Raw genomic sequence first — 23857 nt, forward strand, 5'->3', positions numbered from 1 at the left:
AGCCAGCAAAGCCTCCTGAAAATAGCACCATGCTTCAAGGGAGCTCTTCAAAGCAGCCACTGAGCTGGCAGGCACTGACCTGGCACACAGTGGCATCATGGTGACATCCCTCCTAGCAAATGTGTGGCCCTGATGAACTCTCTGTCTCCAATGGTACTGACCCAGCCCAGCAAATATGCAGTTTTGCAAGGCTATGTTCCTTCAGAGAGCAGGGCCTGACCCCAGCTGCTGGGAGATGGGGCCACTGAGCCCTGACTGGGGTGAGGCATCCCCAAGCTCCTCCTGAGTCCTCTGGGAACAGGGCAGAATGAGAACAGCCTGGAAGAGTAAAGGATCTCTGTCCTCTGTGGCTGCTACTCTTCCCTTCCCCACTCTGTGAGACACAAGGGAGGCTGGTGGGCACCTCCATGCCACAGAATCATGGAATCGTTAGGTTGGAAGAGACCTCCAGGATCATCAAGTCCAACTCAACCCCAACCTCAACTAAACCATGGCACCAAGTGCCACATCTAGTCTTAAACACATCCAGAGATGGTGAATCTACCACCTCCTCAGGTAGACCATTCCAATACTTTATTACCCTTTCTGTAAGAAACTTTTGCCAGCAGAGGGAAGGGCAGCCCTCCAGACCCCAGGTCTGACCCCTGACCTGAGTGCATGCTGGGGGCTCTGATCAGCCCAAGCCATTATCTGAGTGTCTCATCCTCTGAAATGGTCAGCTGCACTTTTTTCATTTGGTTTCCACTACAAACCAGTACAAAGCCAGCCCAAGCTCTCCAGGGAGGCACAGTTTCCAGCAGACTTCCAGCTTTCACTTACTGCACTCGGATGCCTGAATGCAGACAGTGTCTTGCTGCATAATTCCACAACAGGTCCAAAATCCAGCCAGGAGCCAAAGCCAGGCAGGCACAGCTCTGACAGCACAAGAGAAAGGGGACCAAGAGCTGAGCTTAAATGTAACCCTGGGTTTTACCCAGGGAAATGATGTTTGTTAGTGCACCTGGGTGTGGACAGCCAGGCTGGGAGCAAAGTCCCTATTCCCAGCTCCCGGTGTTAAACACAGCACAGAGATGCACATTTTCATAGTCACCCAGGAGCCAAGGTCTGGAACGAAAGCCACTGTTAGCCACTACCAATGCTGAAGTGGTGGATATTTTGACATTAGCCACAGCCTTGAAATCAACAGAAAGACTTCTCATAAGCACTTTTGTTTTTCTGAAAGTTCTATTTTTCACTCAAAAAATCTCACTTGAATGAAGCGTTTCTACCTGGCTCTTCTAAATACTGACCTGGAGCCTGATGCATCATTGAAAGAAATACTGTGGACTTCCCGAAGCCTCCTAAACATCAGCTTTGCCCTTCCAATTCGATTACCTGACCTCACCCCAGAAAATCCACATTTTTCTTCCCTCCGTGTGAGCTTAGAGAGAAGAAAACAAAATGCAGAAGCGGCCGGGGCCGGCTGCAGCAGGCCGGCCGGCATTGGATACAGGGCTGGCAGAGGTCCAGCTCCAGCGCTATATAGGAGCGAGGGAAGCAGCTGGGCTGCAGACGGAGCCTGTGCTGCCCGCTTTGGCCATCACTCACACTCTTCTCACGGCCGAGGAAACTACAGCCTGCCAAGATGTGCAAAGGATTAGCAGCGCTGCCCCACACTTGCCTGGAGAGGTGAGAGCGGCCGGGATGTGCAGGATGCCAGGGGCTGCCTCCCCGCAGGGCTCTGCCGGGGTGGCTGGAGGCACAGGGGCTCTTCCTGCAGCACAGCCCCGTGATGGGCTTCTCTTATGGGGACTGGGATTATCCAGCTCTGAATGGATAATAAGGGAAGGGAAGCTTGCTGGGGGTGTCTCAGTGGGTGCTGCGAGTGGCTGAGATCCTTGGCTGGATGAGCGCTGATTCTGCTGAACTCCCCACTCTGCCCTGGGGGTCATTCTGCTTGGCTTTGAGTTTGGGCTGCTCCAAACCCAGCCCTCCCCTACTCTGGGCAGGAGTGCTTTATCCTCAGATCTTAATTTCTGCAAAACACAGAGGAGGAGAGGCGGAAAAATCAGGACAGAGGTTTTGCCTTTCTGAGGTGAAAACAGCCTCATCTCCAAAGTGTCTCACAATCCTCTTTTAATTGCCTGAGTTGCTCACACATGGAATAGCCAGACCTGACTCCTCTCATGAGGCTCAGCCCTGTACAGATCACCAGTTCTGCTCCCCTTGTGGCACCCGTCCTCATCTTCATCCCTACCCACGCTGGTGCTCGCCCCAAAACCTGCACCTGATGGTGTCAGGGGCTCTTCTCAGCCCCTTGGGACCCCAGGCAGGTTACAGCCCCTGGCCATTTCCATGCTGATTGGAACCTGTCCTCTCCTCTGATCCTACGGGGTTTGGAGGGGCTCCAGTGAGAAGCAGAGATGCAAAGCACCTGAAGTCTCACTGCAGCAGCAGGGCGCTCAATGCTTCACTTAAGGGGGAAACTTAGGAGACTCAAGTGAATCTCTGTGAGAGATGCAAACGCCTTAGCACTGGTTTTCGGATGAGAGTGACAGTGGGAAGTTCACTGCCCTGCGGGGAGGTCCAGAGAAGTTCCAGCTGAAATTGTGCCACGGGGGGCTTATGCTGCTTGCCCAAAAGGCAAATTCACATCACAGGCACAAACAGGAGCACAGGCTTGTGATGTTCTCATTGTTGGAAACTTGTCTTCCAGCCATCCTCCTGAATCCATGCTGACCTTGCCTGCTCCCCTGCAGTCTCCTGTGCCATAGGCAGCCAAGAGCACTCTTCCAGTTGTGGCTGATCCATGAGTTTCTGCTCCTGCTATCGCCCTTGTTTTCACTCTTCTGACACTTTTTAACAGTAAATTTTCTTAATAAAGATTTTCTCCCACTGCTGCTATGCTGATGTTTTCATCTGCTGTGCCCTCAAATCCTCAGTTTTGAAGGCTTCACTCACACTTTGACACGCAGAGTCAGGACTGCATTTGTCCCCTGTGCATCACCTTGTATTGCTCTATGAAGCTTTCCAGCTTCTTCCCTGCTGGTGTCACGAGACCCTCCTGCAGCTCCTCACAGCTTGCCCCTGTACCCAGGGACTGCAATATCTGCTGCTCGGCCACTGACCCCTTCTGCCACTGCATGTGAGGTTGAACAGCATGGTCCCAGCTGCCGTTCCCCCAGCATCATCCCCACAGGTGTGTGCCACCTCTCCCACATTGCCACTTTCCCCTGACCTTCCCCTGCAGAGCCCATCAAGGTGCCCTGCTGACCCAAGGGGCTGCTACCCCTGGCTCTCCCCACAGCACATGTTTGCTGGCCTCTTCAGAAAGGGAGGATAGGATGAAAGGAATCTCTTCCTATGGCCAGAGGAGCCTTGACTCCTCTCCAATAGACCATATTTGTCCATGTGTCCAGCATGGGTCTGACATGGCTGCCACTGACATGCCCATACAGCATCAGTCTTGCAGCTTTCTGGCTCCTGAAATCCCTTCTGGAGGCTTTTGCACGTGAAGTGGCATTTCCTCTGCCACCTCCCTGCCCTCAGGGATAGCATCACCTTTGGCTTTCAGCTATGGCGTTAAACTCCTTTGAGTGTCTATTTTTGTTTTGTTTTTAAAGCTGGAGTCTCTCCTGGCCCTCACCAGCAGCCCTTCTTGCTCTTGATATGTTTGACAGAGCTCATATTTTCTATTAATGCTTCTTGGAAGCTATTTCTCAGACTTTTTCTTGGCTTGCTTCCATATGTTCTCACAGTTAGCCTTCCACCATTTACAGTCCTCTTGCTTTTTCTCACTTGGCCATAGCTGGGGTTTTTTAAAAAAGATGCCTTTTTCGTTTACAGCTGCCTTTTTTTCCCCCTGCTGTTTAGCCTTCCCTAAGCCTTGCTTGGAAGCTTGTAATCCATCTGCTGGAGGACGCCAGGATGGTGTCTTTAAATAGCCTTTCCCTCCCTCAGCCTGCAGGCTCTCAGCCCGCTCCTGTCCTTCCTCGCTTCCTCTTAACAATCTTCCTTATCTCTGCCGTCTCTACAGATATCATGAAGGTCCCAGTGCCAGGGAATTGCTCTGGTGCAGGGGGGAGGCTCTCGCTGCTGTCCCCACACCTGCAGAGCTCCAGCAGGGTGGGCAGCTGCTGGGGGTCCCTTGGCAACACCATGGGATGGAGCAGGATGGGACTGCTGAGGGCCCCAGTACCTCTGGAGCCTGACAGCTCTTGACCATAAGTCACTGTCAGAGGATGGGAATCAGAGAGCAAGGTTTTGAGCCAGGTTTGAGCACTTGCTATGTGAAGCCAGCATCAATTGCATTCAGACCTCATGCAGGTGTTGGCCTCATCCACACCAGGGCAGTGGGTCCCCAAGTGCTGCTCTGACAGCAGCAGAGTCTCAGCCCTGCCTTTCCAGCTCCATGGGTCATCCTGGACTAAATTTGGCTCTCGGTGCCCCTGCTCCCAGTATTACCTGTGTTATCCCTCTGCCTGCTCAGGAACTCCTGGTATCCACTGTCCTTGCTTCTGAGGTGGGCAGCCCCCCTGCCCCTGCTTGTCCTCCCTGCTCCTGCTGGATGAACTCCCCACCATATGACACATGGTCCAATTGCTTGGAAGGGACTGTCCCTGCTGCACAGCACCTGGCACTGGCAGGGGCTTGACCATGGCAACATCCCCACTCCTCCCTGCCGAGCATTGGGAGAGGAACAAGGTGGCACCCAGCATTTCTGCTCAGCCCTGCCTGAGAGATGCTCCCTGAGCCCACAGGTCCTCTTCCTGCCCACAAGCACAGATATCTGGCAAAGCAGAGCCAAGGGGGAGGCCAGCCTCTCAACTTTCCTGCAGCACCCTCTGCACCCACCTACTGCTTTGGTGCTAAAGGGGCCGCCCACTTCATCTGTTCCCCATCCCTGCAGCTGTGCCATCCCCATGGGTCAGGGCCATGCCAGGTTGTCCCAGTATGGCAGTGCTGGCCAGTGGGGTGTCAAGGGGCAACTGAGGCTTGCCGGAAAGCCATCCCTAGGACATCTGGAGGCAGCTCTGGCTCAGAGCACTTGCCTGCATTTTACTTATTTACTTACAGCAGGATGAAGGGCAGCATCCCTGTCCCAGTCACCTCAGTGTGGGAGCATGGCAACCTTGTCACCCTTTTCCTGAAGTTCCGAGCTTTGCAAGGCTCAGGTTTTCTCAGAAGCACTAGCAATGGAAACTGTCCCTGTAGCTGCTGACGCTGTCTGTGACAACAGCTGTGTTTCTGGGTGTGCACTGCCCTGTGCCCTACACCCACTGCCAGTGGTCCCTGCAGCCCCAGGCTGGGCTGCTCTCTCTTCCTGGTCCTGCTGCCCACCTCGATGCAAGGGTGGCTGCTCAGAGGCAGGTTTCTGTAGCAGAAGTGGGGGGCATCTGGCAGGGAGCAGAGCAGAGCAGACACCCCTGTGCCAGGTCTCCAAATGTCACCCATGGGGACTAGCGGGTGGAAAACAAAGCACAGAGAGAGGGTTTTACAAGGAGGAAAAAAATCAAAGGAATTGAGATGAAATAGCAGACATAGCAATGGAGACATCATCCACAGAGGGCCTGTGAAAATAAACACTAGAGTGGAAAATTGCAGGGAGCCCTGAAGACAGGGAGCTGCAGCTCAGCTTTGCCAGCCATGCTGAAAGCTCAGCCCAGTCAGCCTGTGAGGACCAGTCTGTCCCCTCTCCTTCATGTCCTGTGCCAGCAAGATGACCTGGAAGCCACCAAATGTCGCTGTGCCAGGGAAAAGCCCTGCCCTGCAAAGATGGGGACTGGGGAGTTGTCTGTTTTCACCCCTTTATTTCTTCAACCTCATGCAGCACACCTGAGTGTTCCCTGCTTGCTCATGCTACCACCCATGAGCTGCAGCGGGGGTGGGGGGTCTCCTCAGCAGTTTTAGATGCTCAGGACCAATTACTACTTGTACTGGATGAAAGGGAACCTTTTGGGAGACAGCTGGACTGCTGCCAAGCCCCAGGACCCCCGTTTTCTCTGCATCCTCCAAATGCAGGTCTGGAGCGGGGCCTTGGTGCAATGGAAAGTGGCAGTCAGCCTTTGGCAGTCTTCAGCTCCTGAAAGCTTTTATCCCTTTCTGCCCAGAGAAGGCAGCACCCAGGAGGTGCCTCTTTACAGGACTCTTCCCATTGCAGATATAAAGCTTATGTATTACTGATACACATGTTATATGTCTATATAGGGGCTCCAAGTGCTGTCAGCAGTGTGGGGCTGGTGGCATGGCATGGGGTGGCACCATGGGACAGGTACCCCCCAGCACAGCACCCTCACAGTCTCTTCTCTGAAGGCAGCTCCTTCACCTCCTCACCAGCCCTTCTTCAAGCTCATCTATATAGAGAATGAGTGCTGCACACATGTCCCTAATTCAGCCCCAGAGCAGCCTGACAGCCCTGCTGATACAATTATCCTGGCCACAAATGGGGACAGAGCGAGGAGATCGAGATCAAGAGCTGCCGCTAATGCGCAGTGCCTGTTTGGAAACGCCACAGACAGGCACAGCCTTTACAACATTAAGGATCCATTTGTGCATCTGGAATTAATAACAGAGTGGGGGCAGGGCAGGGACTGTGGGTGTCCCACTGCGTTGTTCTTCTGCCTGACCTGTCTCTGCTCCTCCCCTGCTGCAGGGCCAAGGAGATCAAGACAAAGCTGGGCACACTGCTCCAGAAGCCTGACTCGACCATTGACTTCATCATCCCCTACCCCGAGAAGCCGGAGAAGCCACCCAAGGCCCAGAAGTGAGTACTGCACTGGGCTGGGCTGCAGTGGTACCTGTGCCCAGCCAGTGGGGTGGATACAAGCCCTTTCGGGATGCAGAGGAGCTGAAGCCCTGCTGTGGGATGGCAGAGCAGGCTCTACGTGGCAGGCAGCTTGTGGCATGCTCCTCGTGACCTGCCTGCTAGGTGCAGGCTCAATAAGTTATATCAGGGCAGCAGGAGATGTGTCAGGCAATACAGCTCTATGGAAACTAGATTTCCCTTGGAAACTCAATTTACTTTTGATGAGATTTCATGTTATTCGATAAAGGTTTTCCCAGAGGTATATGGCACTTGGACTTCTGTGAGTCACCTGCCTCAGGCCAGAGGTAGCAGCCTTTGCAGCCATCTGGCTTTGGGGTGGCAGCACGTCCCTGAGCTGGGTGCACCACCTCATCACACAATGCCTGGCTTGAGGCAGCTTTGTGGTGATGGGACCTCCTCACCTTATGGCCTTTGGCTTGACCACTGCTCTCCAGCACTGAGCTGGTGTATAATACTGGCTTATCAACATTATTTAAAGCACATGAAACATTAATTATTTTGCCTGACAATCCAGGGTGTGGGGGATGATATGCAGGGGGACGTTTGCCAGCTAAGTGCCTGCCTGCCACGGCACTGCCCAGCAAGACCTGCCTGTGCCAGGGAGGGCTGGCAGAGCCCAGTGAATTGTGTGGCTCTCACTCCATCACTGCTGTGCCCCTGATGACTCTGTGACAGAGACACATTTGTCTCCATTAGCCATCCCTGCAGAAAGCTGGAGAACATCTCCATACTGTCTGGAGGAGCTGTTTTCTCCTACACTGCATTGCTGTGCAGCCCTGGCATCACTCACCTGTCAGCATCTCACTTGCAGTTAATATCATCCCAGGGACATTCAGATAATGGGAAAGTGGATTTGGTGGTTTCCAGGAAATCTGGATTGTGTTAGGTTGCTGCAGTGATGCTCTTCCTCACTGGAGTGAGAAGTCACCTGACAAGGACATGGGGGCAGGGAGAGCTTTGATCCTTGATAGAAGTGCAAACACAATTCGAGGTCCAGAAAGTGAAGGATAAGAACCCCCTGTCATGGTGCCTACTGCAGATGATTTGGTGACAAGTGAAGGCTGGTACCCACCCTGAGCAAGCCTTGCACTCCTGCCGCTCTCCTTTCCCTGCTGCTGGCCACTGGACATGGCTAGGCATCAGCACCTGTACTACCTCCAGACCCACCACTGAAGCTCCTTGGCCCCCAGGACCAGGACAGGCTGTCCTGCCCACTCTCCCTCTCTGCTCCCAGGGATGCTCTGCTCAGCCAGGGGGTTTCAGCCCCCATGCGTGGCCCCTGCAGCAGCAAAACAAGAGAGTGCAGCACTGCCTGCAGGGAGTGGAGATAGTCCACAGCCAGCCCAGCACCCAGCCGAGCAGGCGGCTTCCCTTGCCCTCCAGTCGACACTGGCAGGGATGCGGGGAAGGAGCTGGGAGCCCAGGGCAGCTTGGTCAAACTCCTCGGGGCTTAAATAAAACAACAAAAAAGCCACAAACAACCCCCCCACAAAACTCTTCAGTCTCACTGCAAATACCACACTCAAAAATATATTGAAGGAAAAAAAAAGAGGAAAAACCGTGCAGATGGAAAACACTGGAGGTTTCCAGCGGGAAGGACGCCGAGCCCAATGACCCGGCCCGCCGCAGGGCGTGGGAACGGGGCGGGCGGGCTGTGGGAGTGGAGGGCGCTGACCCCAGCGCGGGGCCGCAGTGACCAAGCCCCTGTGGCCAGCGGGGAGCATCTTTCCCCACCCCAGCAGGAAAACACAGAGATGCTTCCCAGCCGCCCGCAGAGCCCCTGCGCTGCCGTCCCGTGTGTGCGCGCTGGGGTGAGGAGGAGCCCCGTGGCTGCAGAAGGGACTCGCTTTGCAGCTCAGCCACAGATCTGATCAAGCACGGGAGAATTCGGTCTCCCCACCCCATCCTCACCCTCCCTGCGCTCGGCTCTCCCCCAGAGAAGGGCACCTGTGCTGTGATGCATCAGCAGCCCTATTCCATCCCCAGACCACTGCCTCCGCTCTGAAAGTCTCTGCAACTTGTTGTTGCTCCGTTCCTCCCCATTTTAAAAGGAATTATTTAAACACCTGGAGCCCAGACGGGGGCTGTGGAGTAACCATGGACCACCTGGGCTTTCTTCACTTTCCTCAGGCCATCTCCAGAGGAGGCTCTGCAGTGGCGTGATTCCTTGGAGAAGCTCCTGCAAAATCCCTGTAAGTTCACATCCCCCTGTGGTTGGTCACCTCCCCTTTTTCCACGTCCCCTGGGGTGCTCAGTGAGGGTTTGGCCGCCCTTGCACTGCCACTGCTCAGCGAGGGCTCACCTCCTCCTTGCCCCCCAGATGGGCTCGCCAGCTTCCGCAGCTTCCTGCGCTCAGAGTTCAGCGAGGAGAACGCTGAGTTCTGGGTGGCCTGCGAGGACTACAAGAAAACCAAGTCCCCTGTGAAGATGGCAGAGAAGGCCAAAAAGATCTATGACGAGTTCATCCAAACTGAGGCACCCAAAGAGGTCAGTGACCATAGGGCAGGAGATGGTACTGGGAGGAATGAGGCTGCTGCCCTGTCAGCCTCCATCCTAAAGGAGAGCGATGGCTGCAGGGCACCTCGTGCCGTGGCTCAGGGCTCAGAGGGCTGCATGCTTGTCAAGGGGCAGCCCCATCCCCACGTGCTGCACTCCTGCCCCTCACAAACCACGAGCCCCTGTTGGCATGCTCAGCCTCTGCTGGACTGTCTCCAGGCACCGGCACCCCCAACACATGCCTGTCCTCACCTTCCCCACAGAGGCATGACATCAGTCATAAGAGTTGACAATGTACAGTTGTCTTCCTTCCCAAGATAGCTTTACAGCAGGACAGAGCTCATCCTGACAGTTTTGCAGCAGGACAGAGCTCATCCCAACAGCTTTGCCACCAATAGACAGAGAATGAACCTGCTTCAATCCCTCCCCTCACCGTTTGCATGATTGGTGGTGGGACAGAGCAGGCAAGGGGAGACCATCACTCATCGCTCCACAGGCAGGCTCCCGTCTCTCTTACACTCTCATGACAGGTGAACATCGACCACTTCACCAAGGCTGTGACCATGAAGAACCTGGTGGAGCCATCACCAACCAGCTTTGACATGGCCCAGAAGAGGATCTTTGCCCTGATGGAAAAAGACTCCCTGCCCAGATTTGTGCGGTCGGAGTTTTATCATGAATTAATCAAGTAGCAATGCAGCAGGGCTGTGTGAGGCCTCCCCACTGCTTCTGTCTAAACACCTGCCCCTTCTCCTGCAGCTGCTTTGCTTTCTCAATACCACCCTAGAAGAGCAGCCAGGGGTGTTGCTAAGCACCTCCCCCCATGCTTTGGACTGTCAGATGTCCTGGTGTTTCCTCTCTTACTATCTCTTTCCTCTCCCACAAAAGATCAATTTGCAGAAACTCCCTGGAGCTAGGACCCAGAAGGGTGAGGGAGCAGCCCCAGCTCTGCAGTGACCAGGAGCCATATGGCCAGCTGACACATCCCTGGTGCTGCAGAGCTTGGCATTAACTGGAGGCTCTGAGGTGCTGACTTGCCTTCTCCTTAGAACTCCTTAGAACTTCTTAGAACTCCTTAGAACTCCTTAGAACTCCTTAGAACTCCTTAGAACTCCTTAGAACTCCTTAGAACTCCTTAGAACTCCTTAGAACATGATAATTTTTCTCCTAGTGTTGCCCATATTGTTGGTTTGGCCCAGGCTCGCTCTGTCCTCCCAACTTCCTGGGGTGCTGCTGAGACTGCACAGGTACCTGCAGGTGCTCCCCTCCCTGGCCAAGGTAAGGTGAGACACATCCACTGCCTGATTGGCATCATCTTCCTTCAGAAAGCAGCAGGCACAGTGACAGCCATGCAGGGCCGGGGGCATGGCAGGACAGCAGTGACACGTACAGCAAGGATGGCACTGTGACAAGGATGGCAGGGACTGCTGTACGGCAGAACCAGGTTCTGGCACCAGGGGTGAGCAGAGCGAGCCTGTAGCACCTCTCCTCCAACAGCTCCACTCAGAGTCAGCCTGTTTGCCTCACTCTAAACACAAAAACAAGAGGGTAAAATGAGACCTGTTGGTACGAAACACCAGGACTGTTTAGCAACCCAGAACTGCTCACTCCAGCCCTTGCAGGATGCTCTGAGCTCCCAGGGCACATCCTGTTCCACATCCCAGTGCACAGCCCTCGTGGTGTGCTGGGATGGCAGCTCCAGGGGCTGCTGCAGGGCTCTCTTGTTTCAGTCACTTCTCTCTGCAGTAGGCACATCAAAGCAATACTTCTGCACAAACCCAACATAGGGGCATTGAGCACAGGAGGGAGGGAATGCATCCTGGGGGGAAAGAAAGCTGAAATTCCAGCTGTTCAGATCAAATTTGAAAAATCCAAACCAAATGCAAAAAAACCCAAATGGAAACCAAGAACCATCATTGGAAACATGAAAATTGACCCCCTGGCTTCTAGAAAGGAGTGCAGATCCTGTTGAGTTTTTATAGCCTGTATCACTCTCTCCTGTCTCCTCCTATCTGCCCAGGCCATGTGTTTCCATAGGCTGTCTCTAAAAAGGACCAGCTGCTTTCTAATGATTCGAAGCCAGCCCTCTGCTAACAGAATAAATCATACCTGAGGATGGGGCAAGGGCAAACATGAAAAGCAGCCCCCAGGGTCTCATTTCAGCCTTGAGGGAAATGTGATAAACTCCTGCTCCATGGGGCCTGGATGGTTCATCCCTGAGTTGGTTTCCTGGTGCATCATCCACAGGGTCAGGGCTTGCAAAGAGCTGCTTCAGCCAGCAAACCTGACAGATGCCAGCAAAACATCCATGGCCCTGCTGCCCACTGGCATTCCTGGTTCCCCAGACTCAGCCTCACTGCAAGTCATGGGACTCCATGCAAAATGCAATAACATAAACAACGGATTTTCCAGCCTCTTCAAAACTTGCAAAATCTGGTCAAAACCCCACCAGCCCCAAATATTTACACGTCACTATGGCAATGAAGAAAAATACATCCCAAGCTGCAGGAAATGGGTTGTGTTTTCCAGGGAGGAGCAGGGAGGCAGGGGAAGGATGGAGGCAGTCACAAACGTGACTCTTTTTTTCAGCTCTGGAGCAAAAGGCCTGGGAAAGTCAGTGCTGGAGCAGCAGGGGTGAATGTTCACAGCCATTCCCTTGGGGTGAATGCAGGGGGTGGCTTGGGTGAGGCTAAAGAGCCCAAGGGAGCCCATGAGCAGCAGGAGGGTCCCACCGAAAGGGCACAGGATGCCTGGCAGTGTCCACCGTTCAGGTGGGCAACAAGGGGGAGGCAGAAGCAGGGCTGGGTGCAAGATGGGGGCTTGGCCAGCCCCTCTGCTGCAGGGTCAGGGTGCTCCCCATACCTCTGCCTGCACATGCTCCCTGCACCCTCCCAACGTCTTCATGAACTGGTGTCAATACAAGTGGGTTCAGCATGTTTGAGCTCCTCATTCACAGTGTGACTCCAAAATGCAAAACCAGTCAGACTTCCCTGCAGAAACACCTGGATTTTTCATTTCTACTTGATCCCTTGACAGCTATTTCCAGATTCCCTTGCACGTTTCACAGTTAAATGCCACCACCACCAATGCCATAATGTCGGGATGCCAGCAGAGGCTCTTGCTACGCACCAGCAAACCCTGGGACATCCCTGCTGCAGCAGCAGCATGTGGGGCAGGGAGAAGGTGTCTACGTGTGTATGTACTGAAAAGAAAGGTGCAGGCTGGATTCAGGAGAGATGAAACAACTCTGTTGGCAATCCCTCCCTGGCTCAATTTCTGCTAAAATGCTGAAAGTCTACTTTGGGGGCTGCAAGTGATCTACTGGGTGGCCAGAAAATGTGGCCGTGGAAGCACTTTGGAGCTCTAGGGAAGTTGTGTTTGTGTAGAATTGTCATTTGGCTAATTACTCGAGCAGGCTTGCCCAGACAGGTGGCAACACCTGTACCAACCCTATGGCCCAGCTTTCCACAGGCCCAGAAGTATTTACTATTGGGCTGATACCAACCATCATATTTCTGGTAGGAGATACTTCATGTACTTTATTACTCTAGCTCTCGTGAAACTTGGCATATATAGCAGTATATAAACACAACATGTACATCTCTATTCCTGTATTCATATATGCACATACACACACATATATTCTGGTAACATGGGCATCTTGACACCCTGGGAGTCAGAGAGTCAAAAAGCAAAGTTTCTGGATGTGGTCCTTGGGGTCCATCACAGAGAGGAGTGTGAGTGGCTTTTGCATGGTCACAGACCCTCTTGAGGGAAACCTTGGCCTTTCAGCTGAGCAAACACAAAGGTACATCCTCTAGGACCACCCTCTGCCTGTGGCCTCTGTGTGCCATCCTGGCACCCGGGCTGGTGCAGGAGGCAGGTCTCGTGCTCCCCAAGGGATCCCTATCTCTGCCATGGGGCAAGGCAACCCCATGCTGCAGCCAGGGGCATGGGGCACCAGGCACTGCCTCCATGCCACCCTGGTGCCCACTCCCTGCCATGGGCACACGTGGAAAAGGGCTCCCTGCAGCTGCATCCCTCAGAGGAGCACCAGGAGATGGTTTGATGTGTGTTCTATGGTGGCTTCAGCGACCTAGAGCCTCGCACCTCATCAATCACAGGGTGAATCACTCAGCTCTTGTCCTGCGTGCTGAGGCTGGGCTCTGCCAGGGCTGCCCAGTCCCAGACTTGGGCACTGCCAAAGCCCAGTGGCTGAGGGTGTCCCAGAGCTCATCTGGGCTCCCCTCAGGCCTTGGTCATCCCTGGAGGGTGCTGCACACTGTGGCCAAGGGCCAGAGCAAAAGCAGGAGGGCACATCAGCTCCTCACACCCGGGAGCTGCAGGTTTTCAGTCTGGAGTTCTCCATGGGATTTCCACTGGAGCTATTCATGTGGTGAAGATGTGAGGTGCTGGTGTGCAGCAAGGAGTAGTGTTAACCCATATTCATGTACCACTCAGTAATCCACATATAAACATGTATTTCTGCTACTGTCTCAATGGACTGTTCATTTTGTCTCTTTGTACTGAAGGTGCAGCATTTTCTTACCCATTATAGAGCACTCTCAAAACTTGTGCCTGGCAAGACCAAAAGCCTCTGAGAGCTTCTGCTGCAATGATGCAGGGTAAACTGGAAAGGGAATCACCCCAGGGAGCGATCCAGAAGAAACACCCCAAGGCCCGTGCAGCACAGGCACCCCCAGCCCCACTGCTGCCTCAGGCTTTGGCTCCCAGGGTCAGCTCCTGCTCCAGTAGCAGCAGCTGGGGTGCCCCCGGGCCTAGGGCTGAGCAAGGACCAGCCCTGCTCTCTGCACTCACAGGGCATGGCCTAGGGACAGGCTCAGCTTTGAGACAAAATATGTTCTGTCTGCTCAGGGTTGCAAAACATCTGCATCAGAGAAGGGATCCTTGATGTTCCCCACTCCAAAGCTGTCAAGGAGGGCCTCACACTCACCCCAGACCCTTGGTGAGGATGGCTAATCCCCATGCTAAGCTGATAGTCAGGCAAGGCATAGACCCATAAAACCCCATATTCCTCAGGGTCATGGTGCTGAAGGTGTCTGAAGGATATAATTATTGTTGTTTCATCAGCTGTTTCATCTTTCTGTGACTTAAAACAATCTTTGAGTGAAGCCATTTGTAACATAACTTTTTACAGCAACCTTGTCCAATGAATGAATTGGATCTCCATGCATTTTCTTTTGTTCACATAACGGCATTTTAGAAGGGACTAATGCAAACATTTTTATTTAGACTGCATTCATGATTATTTAGATATCGATACAGTTTTTGCAATAGTTACCAAGAGATCCCAGTACCAGGGGAAAATAAAACATAGCCACATGCTTGGCTACGTTCAGCACTTTAGCAAGCCTCTCCATCTCTTAGCTGAACATGCATGGTGATAGGTGTTGGTACATTGAGTAAGTACAAAATAAAGCATATGTTAAAAAAGAAGTTTCTCTATGGGCCTGGAGAGCCACAGCCTCCTCCTGCCATGCCAAAACCCCGGTGTGAGAGCTGTTGTCTGGAGTGTGATGCAGAGCGCAGCATACACAGTGGCCAGAGCAGCAATATCTAATGAGGGAGAGACCAAGGCTGGGGGGCAGTGAGACACCTGGTGCTGCAGCCCATGACAGCAATCCTGCAGCTGCCTCCAGTGCTTCCCGCTGCAGGTCAGTGCCAAAGCCCACTGCAAAGGCCATGTCTCACCACAGCAATTCAAAAGAAAGGCTGCCTGCTGGCCAAGCCCTGGAGCAGTAATGAGACAGACACATTCCTCCTACCATCTTCAGAAAAAGTGAGACATGCTGCTACTGAAATACATAAATAACACCTTAAAAAACTCCAACATTGTCAAGTATGCCCAAGTAGGGCCTTTCCTCCTCAGATATGGTGGTCCTATTCCCTCACAAACTGCTCCTTACAAGCCAGGACAGGCAAACCTGAGAGAAGGAACATGTTTCAGTTCTGCTCTGCTGGAGTATTTAACCTGGGAGCCTGAAGATCGCAATTAATAACATAGGAAATAATGAGCCTCCCCCAAAGTGACAGCTCTGCACAGCCCTAGGAAAGATCCTTGGCCGGCATACACTTGGTGCAACAGAGGGAGCAGCGGCCAGAGGGAAGAGCTTCCCGTGATGACCGAGGGAGGCTGAGCTTCCCTGCAACTGTGGCTGGGATGGTTGAGGGAGGCTGTCCGAAAAGTTTTGGTCTCCCTTCAAGAAAGAGTAGGAGCTCTTCCTGTGCCTGATACTGCAATGCAGCACAACCTGAGCTCTGAGCAAACACTCCTGACAGCCTGGACATTTGGGAGCTATGAACAGCTAAGGACCAGAGCCAGCCCTTTTCACCTAAACCTTTGCATGTTAGGAAGAGGAGATCACAGTCCCCAGTGCTTTCCTTATCTTCCTCTGTGCCCTGCACCTGGCTGGGTGTCACATGGTGATCTCGCCTATCTGGTCCCTCTGTGGGCAGAGCCAGGGCTGACATGAGCTCCCCAGCACCCTCCTGGGCTGGCAGCCCTGGCACACGCAGCGACTGCCTCCAGCTCCAGCTCCTGCCAGACACAGACCCCAGCACTCCTACACCGACCCGTCAGAGGAGGGTTTGCTACACACACTGAGCCTGGATTGGGTTACAAATGCTGGCTGTTGCATGACATGGGATACAACTGAGACATTAGACAGCTATTGGAGACAGCTCTGTTGCTTCATGCCAATGAATGCTTTTGCTGCCGTAAATGCTGCAAGAGCCCGGCCCACCCCTGCCTTGATGCAGGTTCAGGCACACTGAGAGATGATGTTGGAGTTGCAGTCTAAGCTGTGAGTGTGGTTTCTTTTGCAGTTTTCGGACCCACAGCCAGCCCTAGGTGGACTGACCAAGTCCAGGTAGTAGGGGGACTTGAGGAAGCGGCGGTAAGAATCCTTTTCCATGAGGGTGAATATCTTTCTCTGAGCCTCATCAAAGCAGGACAGTGTGGGCTCCAGCATATTGTGGCTCGTCTTCTCCCGTGTACATGAATCCAAGTTCACCTGTGGGCCAAAGGGACAGTGTAAGTAGAACCTGTCCCAGAAAGGGCATTGGAAAATGAAACCCCAAGTGTCTTTCTACCATGTGTGCTTGGTGAGCGGTTGTCCGAAATGGCTGTTTGACACCCTGTAGCCTCAGCAGAATCTGTGCAGCTGGATACCAAGGCATCCCTGCTACCAGAAGAGCTGTCAGGGGAGACTGAAACACATTTCTCTGGGATGCAGCTAGCCAGGAAACTCAAACTGCATGGTAGTAGCTTAAACATTGGGAATAACAGTCCTCTTGGGCTTCTCCCATTTGAGTGTGCGCATGGAATGGCCATGTGGTTGTAACTAAACACACTTTCTCTTTATCCAAGTTTAATATAAAATCAATCAAAACCCCACCATGTCCTTGTTAACTAGCAGAGAAGCAGAAGCCTTCATCTCTTGTGAAACTACTGACCTCTGCCTGCCTGTGCTGCTGGCTCAGAATTTAGGGTGGTGCCTTTGCCCAGGGAATGTTCAGTGCACATACCTCTTTTGTGGCCTGCACTGAGATGAACTCATCATAGATCTTCCTGGCCTTGGGGCTGAGCTTGGCTGGTGACTTGGTTTTCTTGTACTCTTCACAACTGACCCAGAACTCGATGTTTTCCTCACTGTACTCAGATTTGAGAAAAGCACGGAAAGCAGCCAGTCCTCCTATGGATTGTTCAGAGGAAAACCAGGTCAGGCAAGAGTGTTGGTCCCTGGACAGTCGCACCCCTGAATCCCAGCAAACAGTGATTGGGGTTCTCCTTCCCAGAGCTGAGTGAGGAGCTGCCCTGGGGCTGGCAGTGGGGACAGCTCGTGCATGCCGGGGAGGCTGGAATTCAGACAGGCCCCAAGGGGATGTCACACATGGGGCCCCAGCTGCCTGTTCCCCCCCTGTGACCTTCAGTGTCCTGCCAGAGGAACACAAGCAACCCGTGTGTTCCCAGGAGGCCTCAAGGAGACAGCTAGCACACTCCACAGAGTCTCAGACCATGGGAATAATGTGAAGGAAACTTCAAGGACATCAGTGTAGCTAGCCCACAACTGATGGGAAGACAAAGTCTCCCATAGGCTCAGCTGAAAATAATATCTCCACTTCTTGGCTATTGTTTAACCCACCACTGTGTGTCCCAGTCTTGCCCTCCCCTCGCACATAGGCTAAAGCAGTTGCCTTGACAAAAGAGACAGCACAGCAGGAGCCAAAACCACACTCAGGATTGACCCCTGCCTTGGATCTGAGCAAAAGGCCCCTTCCCCACCCCTCCCAGAGGTCTGCTTAGCCAAAGGAGCTCCTGTGTGCCCCTTAGAGTTGTAAGATAATGTCCTGTGTCCCCTCCCGGGACTGCTCACAGCACAGATGCGCTGAAGGCAGCGTAAGAGCCCTCTTCACTTACTGTCATGATGGATCAAATTTTCCAAAGAGTCTGCCCATTTTCTGACTTCCTCTTGGCTAAGTCTAAGAGGAGACAAAGGGAGAAACACAGGGCTGAGTTAAACAGAGTACAGGAAGGACAAATTTGGTTTGTTTCTCAGCACCACTAGAAAATCTTTTTCCCTGATTGTTGTAAGAGCATACACAAAAGACCAGGAATGAAATATCAGCTTGTTTTACAGATACCCCCAGGGATCCCAGAACCTACAGAAAGTTTGGTTTGCAATCCTCATCACCAGCCATGGGTTAGAAACAAATTTTCCTGGAAAAGTTGCTGTGGAATTCATATTTACTTCGTGCCTGGCTACAACGCTTGCTGGAGCACAGATCTGGAATCAGTCTTACAGGTCATATCAGTGAACTCCAAAGGGCTGATTCCTTTAACCTGCCAGGGGAACAGTAGCTATGTGGAAGAGAGGAATGTGGGAACTAGAAACACATGGGGAGCACATCCTGCATTCATTCCCTCTGCCTTACTAGAACACCCTAGGGTTCATCTGTTCCAGGAGCAAACCTTGGCCTTTGGAGTCCTCTTTGGAGAGAACACTGTCCTTGCAGCTTGGGGAGAGCAGTGATGCCCTGACAGGCTGCTGGCTGTTTTTGTGTCCGTGCAGCTGTGTGAAGCATTGCACAAATCCAGCTCTAAGAGGCAGGGATGCTGAGTCTGCAACGTGTCCAGTTGCACTGGGTCGGGAACAGGGTCATTCCCCTGTGTAGGACACTGTACACATCCTCCCCTGTGCTCATTCATATGCAATCGTGGAAGTGGTGGCAGGCCAGGACTTCTAGTTCAGCATTCTTCATGGATATTGAATTCCTTGGGTGTTGATAGTCAGCTGACAGGACTGTCAACACCTGAGGGCTGCTGCCACACTAGATCCAAGGACAGGTGTTCAGGAAGAACTGGGAAGCAGCAGCAGAGACACTACTGCAGTGCAGCTCGGTGAAGAAGTAAACAACACGCTGCAGCCAGTCTGGGATTAACTAGATGACAGCACCTGCTCTTACCTCTGGCTTGAAGATATCTTCTCCTTCTTGCCCTGGGAAGAGCTGTAGTCACAGGAATCTGACTTCTGCAGCAAGAAGCCCAGACGGTGCTTCATGTCTTTGGCACTGAAAGAAAAAAAATCAAGGAGGAGATGAAGACAATGCTTTGCACTCCCTCTGGAGCCTCCTCACTGCACAGGCTCCTCCAGCATTACTCAGTGACACAAATGCAGGTCACTGACAGGGAATACAGTGCTGATTTTCCACTCATCGCATAATGCACAGTTTTGTTTCTAGACAAATGCAACAATGCCAAAGAAGTAATTTTTTCATGTTCAACAGCTTCTTGCAGAGAAGGTCATCAGCCTGGAAGCAGGTGGCAAAGGGGGAGAAGCTGCTGTTTTCCTACTGTTTGCAGTGAAAATATTGTGATAGAAAAGCATCTCCATGCTGTGTATGTCACCTCTCCTGGAGCTGATTTGCCCAGCTGCCGATGTGTGGTTCTTACACCCTTACTAATCCTTTCCTCATTTCCCCACCTCACCACCCAGCCACAGGAACAGCAGGGCCATGCCAGGCCACCCCACCAAGCCCTTGACACAGAGGAAAGGGACGAAGTCAGCGGCTTGGAGCAAGACTGTGGAGTCAGAGCAGGGCATGAGCCAAGAGTGTCACCACAACCAGCCAACGCTGACTCTGAGCTGCTCCCTTGCTCCACAGCAAGCTCCTCTGAAGATTCATCCTTAATTCTGTTCCACTGTCCAGCATGCTCAGGACAATCATTTCCTCACAGCAGGTCCTAGATATGCAGCTGATACTGGCCTTGGCACCTCTCTGGGTTTCCTTCCAGTTTAAAAAGGAGGGGTGGGTAAACCAGTCCTGCTTGCTCAGGGGTGCAGGCCCTGGCCTGCCCCAAGGTGCAGTGATAGTGCAAAGCAGGAAATTCTTCTCCTCCTCAGATCTGAGCCTGGAAAAGAGCAAGAGGCTGTGCCACAGGACTGAGCTCTGGTAGCTGCTCAGTTCCCCAGCACTGCTCTCTGCTCCAGCACCCTGTCCTGGCCATACCTGATCTCACTGCTTGCCTCAGAAATGTTTCCTTAACAGCTCCAGCATTTAGGGAGAGCAAAGGGAGCTCACAGCTGCTTTAGAGCAGGGTGCCTGTGGCCACCACCAACATCCAGGCACACATGGGGACTCTGGGCTGCCAGCTTGGGCTGCCTGGCGCTGTCGTGCTCCTTGCCCAGGAGAAGGACACTGCTCAGGTCTGCAGGAGGGTGGCAGCAGGAGGAAACAAGACACTACTGCTTGCAGTCAGTCCCCCAGCTTTCTGGGAGAGAGGGATTTTGCTGGGAATCCTGGACAGAGGTGTTTAAAAGATGTGAAGTATTTTTCCTCGCATTTTTTCAATTTTTTTTTTTTATCCTCATCAAATGTTCCTGCAAATTGGAAGAGTCAACACTTTTTCCTTGCATTTTCAGCACCTGTTTTCAAATCCAACCATAAGCAGGAAGCTTTATGCTCCAGATGGGAGCCGGCTGAGTCTCTGCTTGCATTTTCCCCACCCACTGCACAGTTGCTGGGAAGCAGCCTCCGGAGTGCTGCTGAAGGCACGGTTGGGCAGAAAGGCAGCCCTGCACCATCAGAGACCCACACGAGTTTGGATGGGCTGGGTGAGAGGGGAGCATTGTGTCTCCCTCCTGGGCACCTCCAGGCCCCAGAGCACCTGAACTGGAGTAACACCCCTCATGCTGGGCTATGGGTCAGACCATGCTGCCGAAGGCACATTTGGGGCTGTGCGGGCTCTGCTCTGCTGATCCCACACACGGGGGTGCAGCCAGGTCTTGCAGGGCTACAGTTCAACCCATCCTGATGGCACCACACCACATGGGTGTGATGAGCCCCACAGTGCTGTGCCCTGGGGTCCAGCCTAACCTGGCCTCTCACCATCACCCGGGGAGCTCGGGCTGATCCTGCATCAGCTGGTGCCGCATCCAGATCCACCGTGCCCCACATCCCTGCCTTCTGGCACACGGGTCTCTGGTCCAGCTAGGCTGCATTTCTGCATTTGAAATGCATTTCAGGGGATAATCCATAATTTTTATCCTGTCTGTATTGCTTCCCCCTCAAAAGAATCAAGAAAATTTAGCAGAGAGGAGTCAAAGGAGAAAAAGAGGTTCAAAGACTGCAGAAGCAGCTGACAGGAATATCAAAATATCGCAATGCTAAAAGCTGTTGGTTTTGATAATGGGGATGATGAGAAGGAAGGCTTTAGAGTTCCCACAGCTCAGTACAAAACCTTTCTGCAATTCTAGCTGACAAAAAACCAAAAGCCTCTAAGCAATCATTTGTATCTAATCTTGCAAAATAATCAGAGCCAAATCCGTCCTCCTGCCTCGGACACAAAGCGCAATGCATCAGCGTGTCTCCGGGCTAACGAGACCATTACCAGATGCTCAGAAATAAACAGTACCTTTTTAAGCAAGTGGCTGGCAGTGCAGCGAGTCCCTTGCACATCTTGCTCCCGAGGTCGGATCAGTATTCCAGGAAAAACAACCGCGGAGGAGGCGGCAGAGGCTGCGCACGGGATTCAGTCCGGTGTGCGAGGCAGCTGCGCTGCCTTGGCTCTGTTTTATAGCCTAGCCCAGACAGCCCAGCAGCGCTGGGTGACCCAGTCAGGAGTCAGCACAGCAGCAGCACCCGTCCCCTTTCTGCCCACCCAAGAGGAAGAGGCTGACGTATAAAACCCAGACAAACGAGTGAGAGTGATTGAAAACCTTACCAGAAACGAAGCTTGGTGTCTGGCTGCAGAGGTGGATTCTTTTAAAAGGGCTCAAAAAGCTTTGGGGACTTCCCCTATTGCAGGAGGTTGGAATGGTGCAGATGAAAAGCAGATTTTTGGAGGGGGGGACACAGATAGTAAAAAAGGTCAGAGAATCAATTCTGAGATGAGAGATGAGCTTTGCTGGTTCCTCTGATAATTTCCTTTCCTCTTCTATTTAAAGTAACCTGGATCAAGAAAGGGATGAGAATTTTAAACAGAAAAGGTTTTCATAATCCCAACAAATCAACAAATGCAGAAAATAGAGCTCCTAAGGAAAGAAGAATGTAAATTCATCAGGGAACTACCCAGGCAGATGAGACTTTCCACTTTTATTCCAGAGTCATGTGAATATATATTTTTGGTGAGGCTGCAACAAAAGCTCGGGGTGGGGGGGGAGGGATGGTGCAAAGCCTATTGGAATATGAAATGTGCATACCTCAGCACACAGATTTCAGGACAGCTCACATACATGCGTGGAGAAAAGGAATTTAGGAGGTTGGCAGTACATCTGCCTTAAATATGGGTATCACTGCAACACCTTCTCCATTTGCATTTGCAAAATCAAAAGCCAGACTTGGTGACTCTAGTATCCCCAAGGAAAGATGGTTAATTAAAATAAAAGGCTTAACTGTGCCTGCCCAGAGAAGTCTTTGAAGCAGTTCTCAGGGTACTTTGTGCTAAAGAATGAACCCATGAGACACCTGTGGGGGTGCCAGCACTGTCCTGGCTCTGCTATAGTTCCAAGGAGAACAGAATGACTTCTTGTCCTCAGCCCTTGGATGGTGCAGAAGGCAGTTGCCCCTCTAGGGAGAGAGCGAATTGGTTGATATTTATCGAGTTGCAGCTCAGCACAGCCAGTACCATCCTTATCAAAGAAGGGAAGGCTTTGGGCAGATGGACATGCATATAACTGCTGCATTTCAAGTCCTGCTCCCACTGTGAAATAAAGCAGCTTCTGATTAGCAGCAGGCTGCCTGCCCACACTACCCACTGCTGCATCCCTCTCCCAGAAACCTTTCAGTGCTTTGCTCACACATGATCTGCAGAAGCTGAGGATGAGCCTTTCCTCCTGGGTCTCTAGAGCCTACAGCCAGCAGCACAGAGTCCAAATCCCAGAAGAGTTTACCTGCCTTGGCATACTGCATCTCCTCAGATCATTAATTGTGCTGAAAGCCAATGCTCTCATTAACTGTAAAATACTTTTGTAGGAGTGTGACTGTCCTGCTGCCAAACCTGAGGCAATGTGCCTGCAAGTCCTGTGCTGTTTGGACTAAAAATCAGCGCCAGCTCCAGGACGGTGTAAAACTTTATCATGACAGAATGTCCTCTCCTTTTAGTGTTGGTGAGTTGACAGCACTTGGGTGAATTTGTAGGAAGCAACTGAGCACTGGCAGAGTTGGTGCCTAAGCTCTCTCGTGTCTTCTGTTTGGGGAGAAGTCGAGGAGCAGAATATGGCCAACAGAAAAAAGGTAACTGATTATTTACTAAATAGATAATTAATTTAATTTGACTATCAAACTTGTGCAATGTTATTCAGTGTTGTGCAATGACATTCAAACAATTCAAGAACCCATCTGGCTGACACAATTGATTGTGTTTGCAAGCTTGCCCCTCTCTCTGGCAAGGTTAGAGCTCTGTCTCAGGCAGGGTGTTTGCTAGGGCAAGGAACTTCTGTGCAGAACACAAAAAACCTACAGTTTGTTTGCAAAATGTTGTATAGCCAGATTTAGGAATGTCACACCTCTCTGTGGACTGCAGGCACGTTTGCTGCATGGCTGTAACGACACTTGGATGCTGGTGTTGTTAACATCAGGTCACCTTCTGTGTTCCCCAACTCCTGTGTGAGCAGGCTGTAAACAGGAATTTCTGGCACTGCCATCACAATAGCCAGCCTAAAGGGCTTTGCAATGAGGACCATCCTCCCTAGACTGGGCATGGAGACTCCTAGAAGTGCTGCAGTTGAAATTTCCCTCTTTCCAGTTCATTAACACTGACTGGCTCAGGCTGGCCCCCATGAGAGGAGTTCAGGCTTGTGCACTGTTTCTCCTCTAAGCTGTGTTTCCCAGCTCTTGCAGTTTAATATCCTCTCAGTTACTCCAGCTGGTCTCCAATCTAAAGTATCCCCTTCCGTCTCCCACCATCACAGGCAGGCTTCTTCTCCCAGGGTACAGACTGTGCTGTGCTCAACACCAAACTCTCCTCCTCCTCCTCCTCCCCCCTGCCAGCTAGTGAAGCGGCAGCTCCTGCCATGTTTTATGCCTGGCACGTCA

General features: G+C 52.3%; 2 protein-coding genes across 3 annotated transcripts; one reads left to right on the forward strand and one right to left on the reverse strand.

Annotated features, from left to right (window-relative positions):
- Positions 1 to 1510: 1510 nt before the first annotated feature.
- RGS5 (regulator of G protein signaling 5) lies at positions 1511 to 13801 on the forward strand. Its single transcript, XM_063406781.1, has 5 exons — positions 1511 to 1668; positions 6632 to 6742; positions 8936 to 8997; positions 9126 to 9292; positions 9832 to 13801. Exons 1-5 carry the CDS (start codon positions 1625 to 1627, stop codon positions 9991 to 9993), a joined length of 546 nt encoding a protein of 181 aa, XP_063262851.1. The 5' UTR covers positions 1511 to 1624; the 3' UTR covers positions 9994 to 13801.
- A 731-nt stretch (positions 13802 to 14532) lies between these two features.
- On the reverse strand, positions 14533 to 21462 carry RGS4 (regulator of G protein signaling 4). 2 transcript variants are annotated; one of them, XM_063406779.1, is made up of 5 exons: positions 21237 to 21394; positions 18788 to 18892; positions 17742 to 17803; positions 16850 to 17016; positions 14533 to 16335 (listed from the first exon to the last, which is right to left on the reverse strand). In XM_063406779.1, exons 1-5 carry the CDS (start codon positions 21278 to 21280, stop codon positions 16084 to 16086), a joined length of 630 nt encoding a protein of 209 aa, XP_063262849.1. In that variant the 5' UTR covers positions 21281 to 21394; the 3' UTR covers positions 14533 to 16083. The 2 variants fall into 2 exon arrangements, with proteins under 2 accessions (XP_063262849.1, XP_063262850.1); XM_063406780.1 differs by lacking the exon at positions 16850 to 17016 and having other exon boundaries at positions 16265 to 16335; positions 21237 to 21462.
- Between the last annotated feature and the right edge of the window lie 2395 nt (positions 21463 to 23857).

This window comes from Prinia subflava, chromosome 10 (assembly GCF_021018805.1).
Source record: "Prinia subflava isolate CZ2003 ecotype Zambia chromosome 10, Cam_Psub_1.2, whole genome shotgun sequence".
Lineage (NCBI taxonomy): Eukaryota > Metazoa > Chordata > Aves > Passeriformes > Cisticolidae > Prinia > Prinia subflava.